This window comes from Morone saxatilis, unplaced genomic scaffold, assembly GCF_004916995.1.
Source record: "Morone saxatilis isolate NCDOM2014 unplaced genomic scaffold, NCSU_SB_2.0 Contig15, whole genome shotgun sequence".
NCBI lineage: Eukaryota > Metazoa > Chordata > Actinopteri > Moronidae > Morone > Morone saxatilis.
Window position 1 is genome coordinate 11,158,404 of NW_023339707.1, and position 9,880 is coordinate 11,168,283.

General features: G+C 43.6%; 1 protein-coding gene across 2 annotated transcripts; it reads left to right on the forward strand.

Annotated features, from left to right (window-relative positions):
• Positions 1-299: 299 nt before the first annotated feature.
• her9 (hairy-related 9) lies at positions 300-2,295 on the forward strand. Of its 2 annotated transcripts, none has more exons than XM_035657305.1 (4): positions 300-683; positions 850-945; positions 1,053-1,140; positions 1,260-2,295. In XM_035657305.1, the coding sequence occupies exons 1-4, from the start codon at positions 576-578 to the stop codon at positions 1,838-1,840; spliced, it is 873 nt and encodes a 290-aa protein (XP_035513198.1). In that variant the 5' UTR covers positions 300-575; the 3' UTR covers positions 1,841-2,295. The 2 variants fall into 2 exon arrangements, with proteins under 2 accessions (XP_035513198.1, XP_035513197.1); XM_035657304.1 differs by having other exon boundaries at positions 302-683; positions 1,257-2,295.
• Positions 2,296-9,880: the final 7,585 nt, after the last annotated feature.

Consider the following 9,880-nt stretch of genomic DNA (forward strand, 5'->3'; position numbering starts at 1 on the left):
CACACACACACACACACCGAGCAGTATAACATTTTTGACGAGCACGGAGCAAAGTTGGAAGCAAACATCCAGCGCATTCCCCTCCCTTATCACTTCACAGCCCGGCCTGGCCGCTGCTGCTCGCTCCGCTTTGTTGTTTGTCCCTGCAGGGCTGATTGAGCAGCGCGTGACTGACGGCCCGCGGGGGTGTTGTCCAATCAGCGGTCTGCCCCGCGCCCAATGGGTGAGTCCTCGCTGCTATTGGCTGATGCGAGTGTGGGAAAGAATGCAGAGAGGGTTTCACACGAACTGGGAGCACGCGAGTCGTCTATAAGTACGGCCGCGGCGTGTGTCGGCGGCAGAAGCGGAGAGTCGCCCCGCACGGTGCAACGCACGCTCCTGTACTCACATGACAGCTCAGTGATAACATACAGCAAACTGATCGGTGGGACTGTCAGACATCTCTTATAAGCTCTGCAGTGGCTCAACGTGATTGTTTTTGAAACATCTCCAGAGTGTTTCAATCTTTTTTTCCCCTTTTCCGTCGCTTGCAAAGAGGATTTACTTCTTTACGCTTTTACCTGGTTTGATCCACAATGCCAGCTGACACTATGGAAAAGCAGACGGCATCTCCTATTGCCGGAGCCCCTGCAAACGGATCACACACACCGGACAAACCGAAAAATGCCAGCGAGCATAGAAAAGTAAGGATTTGTTTTTTATTTTCGCAAGTCAATATATTGTATCTATACAAAGTTTGCAACGCAGTTAACAAGTTTGTGGTACAGCTGTGGCTTGGCATGCAGTGTGCAGAGTTGAAATGTGTGCTTGTGAGCAACACATTTATGTAGACTTGTTTATTCTTTGCAGTCATCCAAACCGATCATGGAAAAACGCCGGAGAGCGAGAATAAACGAAAGCCTCGGGCAGCTCAAGACTCTCATCCTGGACGCACTTAAAAAAGATGTAAGTTGAGATAATGTTGATGCCTGTAATTCCTCTTTCGTGTTCAGATGATCTCGTTTTAAATGTTCCTTGAATACAGACTCAACTTTTCATGTTATGTCCTACAGAGCTCCAGACACTCCAAGCTGGAGAAAGCAGACATCCTGGAGATGACAGTGAAGCACTTGAGGAACCTGCAGCGCGTACAGATGAGCGGTAAGTTTGTTTGATCATGAAAAGCAAGTCAGAATTATGAGGTCATCCGCCCGGTGTTGAAAGCGTCACAAAGCTACATTTGCGTCACTAATATCCGTCATCTTTCTCTCCTCCAGCAGCGCTCTCAGCAGATGCCACCGTCCTGAGCAAATACAGAGCCGGATTCAACGAGTGCATGAACGAGGTCACCCGCTTCCTGTCCACCTCTGAGGGGGTGAACACGGAGGTGAGGTCGAGGCTCCTCAACCACCTGTCCAGCTGCATGGGCCAGATGATGTCCATGAACTACCCGCAGCAGGCCGCGTCCCAGCAGGCGCACCTGGCTCAGCCCCTCCATGTGCAGCTCCCATCCACTCTGCCCATCAGCAGCGCCGCTATGAGCTCCAAACTCAGCCCCGCCGAGGCCGTCTCCCCGAAGGTCTTTGGTGGGTTCCAGCTGGTGCCCGCAACCGATGGACAGTTCGCTTTCTTGATCCCTAACCCGGCCTTTGCCTCCGCTACAGCCCCTGTCATCCCACTTTACGCAAACGCAGGAGTGCCTGTTGCGCTCAACGCCAGTCCGGTGCATGGCAGCTCGGCACCGACTGCGGCTTCTCCGGTCCACGGCATGACGTCCTTCTCCGGGGGATCCCAAGCGGTCAGCCCGGTCGGGGTCAGCACCGGCTCGGAGAGCAACGAGCCTGTGTGGCGGCCTTGGTAGCGCGAGGGACAAGAGACTCACGAGAAACCAGTTTGCATTACTTTTTCCAGTTTAGACATTTAACTGACTGCACGCACAGCTGTTGCGGGGGTTAAACCTGGAACTTTTCCGCTACGGGACGGTAACTCTAACCACTTAATGCCCCCCCCAGTAGTTGTCATTGTTTCGTTTAATGGAACATCGGTTGCCTTGAATGGCACATGGTTTTTATAATTTATCGCCTGATTCCAACATTTGGATGTCGGTGATAAATGCTGTACATGCAGAGGAAGATTTATAGGAAATGTTTGTTATGAAGTACTTTTTATGAAAAGGTTTAGTTTTGTACAGAGTTGTTATTGATTGTTATACCAAAGCTGTGTTTTATATTCTTTGTTGTTTTGTGTTGAAAAGAAAAAAAAAACTGAAGTTGGGTGATGGCCCATTGTTTGAATAAACGAGATTTCAGAAATTAACTTTCTTGTCTAAAGCCTGTTTCTATCATGTCCAAGTTGCTTTGTTATACCTCACTGAAGAGCAAAAGGGTAATTCTGTAGTTTTTGAGGCCGTGTGTAAAAGTTACATTTCATGCGTAAAAGTCAGAGTGGTGAATTGAAGATAAGTTAGGGAATCTAACTTTGAAACAGCAGTTATAGCTGATGCCAAAACAAAGATGCAGCATTGATTATGTTCCCTATATGAACTCCTATCAATTAATTTACTAAGTTTTAAGTGGCCACCTTGTCACCAGTTTGGCGGGAGCCTTTTACATCTGACCCGCTGGAGAACGGTCCACGGGACAATGGGGGTGTATTTTTCTATTGCTATAAAGGTAATTAAAAGTTTGAAAAGGGTCTCATCCTGTATGCAGCGGGAGCTTTAAGAAGTCTTAGACCCCATTCATGAGTCTGGGAAATGTGCTCAGGGGTTAATGTCACTAACAGATTGCCTCAGTGAAAGAAGAATATGGAAGGATCCTCGCTTCCTTTTGTGTATCAATTGTTCAATTCCACTCCCAGTGGGCCTACACCTCGATAGAGAGGAAAATGAGGGAACTTGGTTAGACTTTTGTCAGATGGCGGGGAAACCTGACAGAAGTCGGGGTAGATAAAGAAAGCTATTACCCCATGTTATAGAACATCTGAAACTCTCAAACACTCACTGGCAAGATCATCTGAACAGGTATTTTATTTATATACAGTCTTCATCTGTTCAGGTGCTTTCTCCTCACAGCTTTACACACTTTTCTGTGTATTAAAGGTCTCTCTCTCTCTCGATCTCTCCCTCCTGTCCCTGTTTATCCCTGGGTGTAAACTTATCTCCCTCCGGTGAGTGGAGTCTGGAACTGAGGGCAGTGTTTCTGTGTCGGACGGCGTGGCGCTAGCCGTGTGTCAGCCACTTGCAGTCAGCGGGCCCCTTTACTAGGGATTAGGTTACAGCCTGGTGACCGCCGGTCAAAACCCCTCAACATTCAATACTCCACCGGCGCGCCGTGGGTGCGCATGGCTGGCACAGGTCGGTCGGTTTTAAAGCGTTTCCTAGCTTTGACCACCACAAGATAAACATTCTTGTTGATTTGTTCAGCTCAAATGTTTAGTTTTAAAACTTTAAGTTATGTGCACATCTCCTGTGTAAAGATATCCACAGCCCAAAAACATGTTTTGAAGTCTCATATTCAAAATCCTGTCGACTGTAAACATCAGAAGTTCTGCTGAATCTACCAGTGTTTAGGCCATTCATGTCCTTTGAATGACTTTTAGTGTACATTTGCCTTTAAGGGAGAAATGGGTTATTGAAACATGCACGAATACAGAGATCACATGAGTGAAGAAAGAGTAGGAAACACGTTTGTTTGGGAAGTAGGAACATTTAACAGTAGGTGGAGGCATATCAGGGTATTTCTTCCATGACTTGAGATAGTTGTCTTTGCACTGTACAACTCTTTATTCGTCTTCACTTAACAGTTGGACTGTTGAGACGTGCAGTTGCGTTCTCACTTTCACCCTGTTGTGTGCCAGTGCCCTGCAGATGACACCATCAGTAAATGGCATACTGAAACCCCACTGCCAGTGATGCTTCTGCTGTTTCCTTCTGCGAGTAGGCATACTGAAACACCAGTTGGCAGCGTGTGTGGGTTCTGCGGTTGTTCTACTGCCTTCGTGTCTCAGTTAATAGTTCAGAGATGCCTTTGTGGAGCTGAGGTCGTGAGAACCGAGCGAACTAGTCTGCCTGCGGTCGGGCACAGCGCCAGTCAGTAAATCCCCGCTGGCAGGCCGGGTCGTGCAGTCGGCTCTGCGGAGGTGAACACACACACGCGTGGTCGCCAAGAAGCGAGCCTAGTCCGGTGTAAACACGAGGGATCGCGGGGGGACTCGGATCCAGCAGTGTACACTCGCTAGAGAAGCTGAGCCCATCCTATTTTTACATGGCAACATATTGTAGGCTGTTTGCCATTCAGGTGGAAGCTGCTGCCTCTGCCTCTGCTCTGCGGTCATGAGCGTGTTGGGGAATATGAATGAACGTAAAGAAGTGTCATATTCAAACTGTTTGCATTGAAGAAGCCAGGTGAACAAGCAACAGTATTATGTTAAGAAGAAAATACATTTAAGAAGTATTAAGTGGCATAGGAAGAGAGATACACTGTAGGATAAATGTAATGTAATGTAATGTAGTGTGAACACATAATGGCACAGATGTATACAGATATTCAGATGTTGAATCCTCAATCCTGTAATCGGTTTGCTCCACTGGCTGAGATACAGGGCCAACTATATTACAATAAACAGTATTAAGAAATGTGGACTACCATATATATATAATCAACCACAGCCTTTATAAAACGAAACAGGCGGGAATCTCTATCAGGGGATGAAAAGGAATTCCTATAGAGGGCTGAATGTCCCTCGGGGATCTGCGCCATCAGCTCCCTTGGGAGAAGTCGCTATTGAAGGGGGTAGGGGTCGTCAGAGGAGCCACAAATTATCATTCTCATTAGCGACTGAATGGAGGAACGCGCGCATAACGTTGCCGCCAAACTTTTAACATCACATCTCCCTCCAAATTCACAATTGCCATTGTTGCATTAGGCCTTGTTTAGCCAGCACTTAATGCTTTTGATATGCAGTTTCTGCTACAGCCAGTTACAGTGAGTGTTACATCTTTCATGCAGGACTGCACTCCAAGCTTCCCCTTTCTCCCCCCATTACTTATTTTAACTACCAATAAGGGCATCGGCTAAGATGGTCAAATTAATGTGAACAGATATGTTGTCTTTTTCCCATGCCCCTCTCTAGATATTTGTGATTTTAACTGAAGTGAAACAAGGAAGTCATGCAAGAGTTAACCAATTTTTTTGGTTTGGCAGTCCCACTTGTCATGAGGTAGGTTTTTAAAAAATGGTTCTCTATGTAATTTTTGGCTGACAGGTCTCTATTTGTTATCATTAAAAAAAACTATTTAACTTGCAAGTATTTCAGTATTTGCCAGTTTCACAATCGAATGTGTTTTCTGGATGAACCTTCAGCCTTGTTAATTTTTAAACTTGTGGTAGGAAACCATGTGCCATTGCAACCAAAGACCTAACCAGGTGATTTCCTGGTTAGTTCTCTCTCACTGGTTGAAGGCTGAAAAACCTTGACCCCTCCCTGTTTTACAGAAGACTTTTGTTAGGAAATACATGCTACATTCATTTATGATTATTTGCAATATCTCTCAAGCAGGAGATCCCCTCAAGCACGTAGAGCCTTTTTAGCTTAGAGCACTGACAGTCGTCCTCTGTTCTGAACATGAATATGGGGAAATATGGCGGGTTGTTTGAGAGCTCCACAGCTCTGACTTTCACATGGATGACAGAGGCTATATTTGCTCCTCAATTTGAAGACGCTGCAGCTAAGGGGACAGAAGGAAATGTTCTGCATTCTTTGGCCACAGGTTCTGGTGAGGGAAAGGCGGGGCTGAAGCAGGAATCATGCATGAAGTGCTTATATGTGTCTGTGTGTGTGTGTGTGTGTGTATGTGTGTGTGTACTGGACACTCCTCCTTGCACCTGTTTTCTTGAGAATCAGAGAGGGCGATAGGGAGAGGCGGATAAGGATGAGGAGTCAGACAGACAGACCCAGAGGGGTGGGGACACGATAAAAAGAAGGTGTTGAAACTTAGGAAAGAACAAAATGTGTGTGCGAAGTGTGTGATTCAATGTGTGCAGGTGTTTGTTTTGAAGGGCGTTGGGGCAAACGCTGAAAGCAGCAACACTGGGGATTAAACTGGAAGATTATGGACTTATTTTTTTAGTGTCACCTCACATTTGACTCCTTGACACCTTATTAACAGGTGTTCACTCTTAATGTTTTAGCCATACTCGCCTTCCTCCTCCCACCGCCCGCTCTGTTTTGGCTCCCTCCAAGCTTCCATCCTGCCTCGGTATTTATAGCAAGGGACCACTTATCCCTAGGACTGGGTGTGAGGTGTTGGGTGTGTGCAGACGGAGGAGGTGAGGCAGGGTGGGCAGACGCAATGGGATGCGTCGAGCCTGATCAAATATCACAGGGTCCTGGTGCCGCATGGGCCCCGTTGATCCTCACCGCTTGTCTACAGGACGTATTTCTGAGGCCAGGTTTGGCTTTTCAGCAGCTTCTCCAGTTTCAAGGCATGAGGCCCGTGGCTTATAGCCTTTGCAACTGGTGCAGATTCCACAAGAGAAAGTAAAGGGTCTTCTTGACAAGGCTAGAGGTCATCCTGCAGACTCCTAGGTGGCCTTGAAGGAGCCACATGTAGAGACGTATTATTTATGTATTTATCCATTGAGGGGTCGTCCCTGTCTTCCCCCCGCAGCTTTGGCAGCTGTTGCTTTATTTTAGCTCTCGTTCAGAGTTCACTGACACTTAACTAATGGTGCCTTAATGCTGAAGATGTGAAAATTAAACAGCTTAGAGATGTAATTACCTTGTGGCCCCTGAGTAAAGAAACCATTAAAACAAATTTCACAAATAACAGTGATAACAGGGTTCTTAAACTTTAGTAAGTAAGGGGCCAATCACACAGAAACAAATCGCTACAGGCGTGGCTGCTTAAAAAAACGCATTGGCAAATAGCGTCAGGGGAAAAACAGCTGGTGTAGCAGGACCCATGCAAACGGGCGATCAAATATGATTACAGGGGAAAAAAGTGGATTTAGGCAGGCGTCAAGGTCTAGATGAGTAAACTCTAACTTCATTTCAAAGAGGTGCATAAGGTTTACCTCCCATTACACCCCTGCTCTGTAGATCTCTCACACAGCTAAATAGCTAGCTAGCTAACCTATTTACTAAGATAGTAAATGGCATCAAAACAGGAAAGAAGCGGTAAAGTAATAAAGACCACCTCTTGCTTGATTTATTTGGCTGTGTGAGCCAAGTGTGTTATATTTTAACTTTTATACGTGTCTAAAAACAGCAAGTAACCACAATGTGCCACGCAAGAGAGGAGTGCATGCCAGGTGCACTGTACCACAGGAAAGCAATGGTTTTGCAGGCAATGCATTTCTAGTAATGCGTCTCTGTGTAAATGGACCCTAACACAGTAAGTAGCCCTTTAGGGTGAATATGTGGTTTGAGATTTTGGGCTACAAAAATGTAATAGAGTTAAGTTGATTTGCCTTAACACAGCTAAATGTAATGATAAATACATTATTATTGTTAAAGGTGATTCATATTTTAAGTTATAAATATTGTTTAAACATGATAAACAATTAAATGAAAATACAACAGGGGATGTTATGTTATGAATGTAGAAATGTTCTGTTGTAGTCAAATTGAGACGCAGGTAAAAGTGTTTGAAATTATGGAAATCTTACAAGATAAATCATGTAGTGTCGTGTTCTACTATACGGAGCCCCCCTGGTGACATTGGATAAAAAAAAAAAAATGCATGGCAGCGCTGTCGTATCTCGATGGCACGGGTTGTTACTTGTGGCCACGCATTATTTTTTTTTTATCCAATGTCACAAGGGGGGCTCGGTACTAATATACAATTTAGCATAAAAGTTTACAATTAAAGTAGATAACTCAATATCACCACGTAGTTTATGAAACCTCCCAGGACTGCATTCAAGTGTGTGTCTGTGTGTGCTTAAGTATGACTCACTGTGTGTCTTACCACATGCCCAGACTTGTCCCCAGTTTGACACCTGAGAACATCATGCACAGGGATCTGACTCATATGTCTTTTCAAGATGCCACCATTTGTGTCTGTTGTGTGTGGGACTTCTTCCTCTTCCTCCTCTTCCTTAGTTGTTTGTTTTGTGTGTGTGTGTGTGTGTGTGTGTGGCTGAAAGTCGGGTTTTTAAGACTACACATTAGCATTGTGTGACTGGGTGACAGTGTGAGAAAGAGTGATTGACCTATTTCACAAATGTTGTTGGTAAATAATTCCAGTCTCTTTTAAGGGAAGAGGAACATTGAGATTATCCATTTTCAAACCTCTATATATATTATGTCTCTTATGCATTTGACATTTTGACTAGTCACTGCAGGCAAAATACGGATATATTTGATAACATTAATGTAATTGCTTTTCCCTAAAGGCTCTTTGATCATAATGCATAATTTATAACTGATTCCAGGATTTCATGCAATAAATGAATGAATAAATAATGTATTTGATGTAAAGTTAAAATCTAAATCTGATGTAATTACACAGATAGGATTATACTGATGTTATATATATTCATGTTTCTGCGCAGGAACTAATGTTCTCTGTGTGTAGTACTACTATGACAGAATTTATTGAGGGACTGTGTACAATCTAAGTGTCTGAGGCCAAAGCAGACAGTCAAAGATACTCTCAAGGGCTCAAGAATCTATTTTTATAGCCTATGTAGTGGCCAACTTTTGCTCATCTGTAAATGCAGTTTGTTTCATGTTGGTTATGTGTCATATTAAGTGTTATATTGTCATTTATTTTGTTTAGATGTTATGCTCGGTACAATTTATTGATATATTTTGTACTAGGTTCATTCACAAATGTAGTTCTCATGGGGTGACTAGGTGGGGATGCATCTGAGAAACGAGACGTGTCAAAGCAATAAATGACGCCTTTTTTACAACCAACCAGTTTCTGTGTAGTTGTAAATACATAAATATACACTATACTCTATATAAAACATTTTATTTAATCAGGTAATCAGATTGCTGTCAGATTGCTGCAAAGACACAAGCTACAAGTCTTTAAGATTCCCTCACTGCTTAAGACCAGCAGTGAGGGAAACTGATTTACTTGTCTTACTGAAATGACTGATGTAATTTTATTGTCTGTGCTTTAATACAGCACAAGGTCTATGTTGTTGTATTTAGCCTAGCTTAGCTTACTTAAAGCAGGGTAAACAGCTTGCTGCTGTCAAAAGTAAAAGGTTTCTAGTCAGTCTCAAAACTATTATTGCACATTGTATCTTCTTAGCTAGCGAGCAGAACTTAAATGAAGCAAATTGAGTTTATATCAATATGCTCATCTAACTCTTGATGAGAAAACAAGTAAGTAAAATGGTCCTGATGTAGGAATATTGCCAAAATACACACATTTCCAGGCTAGCTACTAGCTCCTGTGATTCAACACAGACTGACATTGTCTTTCTGAAAAAGTGATCCTCTTAGCGTAGAGTTTCAAACACAGACTATTCATTTGTTAGCAGGTCAAAATCAAGCCGCATGAAGGGTTACTACAGGTGAGCTTATGATATGTTATCATGAATGCAGGTTTCTTCCTCGTCTAGGATATCCACCCACACTGTTCTCTAATGTCATTTTTAAAACATTTGAATGACATCTGCTCTCTAAAACTTGCCACTCGGCTATCTTGTTACTGTCTGGCTAAAATGTATCATTCCTTGTTCCAGGGGTGGATTTGTAATAATTTGCATTAGGTCTATAACAAATGTGAAATTGATTTTGAATGCAATTTCTTCATTCACGTTGGCTCTCAATTCCTTTGAGTCCCTCTTCTTACATTATAAAAAATGCAAAGCTAGCATTCTACACATTTTCCCATCACAATATTACCAAAACATCAAGGAAACTATATATTTGACAG

What these genes read in the sequence shown, in the direction of transcription:
- her9 (XM_035657304.1), top strand. Translation starts at nt 576, where the DNA reads ATGCCAGCTGACACTATGGAAAAGCAGACGGCATCTCCTATTGCCGGA. An exon ending in TGGACGCACTTAAAAAAGAT is followed by an intron (nt 946 to 1,052) that starts GTAAGTTGAGAT and finishes TATGTCCTACAG; the next exon opens with AGCTCCAGACACTCCAAGCT. An exon ending in GCAGCGCGTACAGATGAGCG is followed by an intron (nt 1,141 to 1,256) that starts GTAAGTTTGTTT and finishes TCTCTCCTCCAG; the next exon opens with CAGCGCTCTCAGCAGATGCC.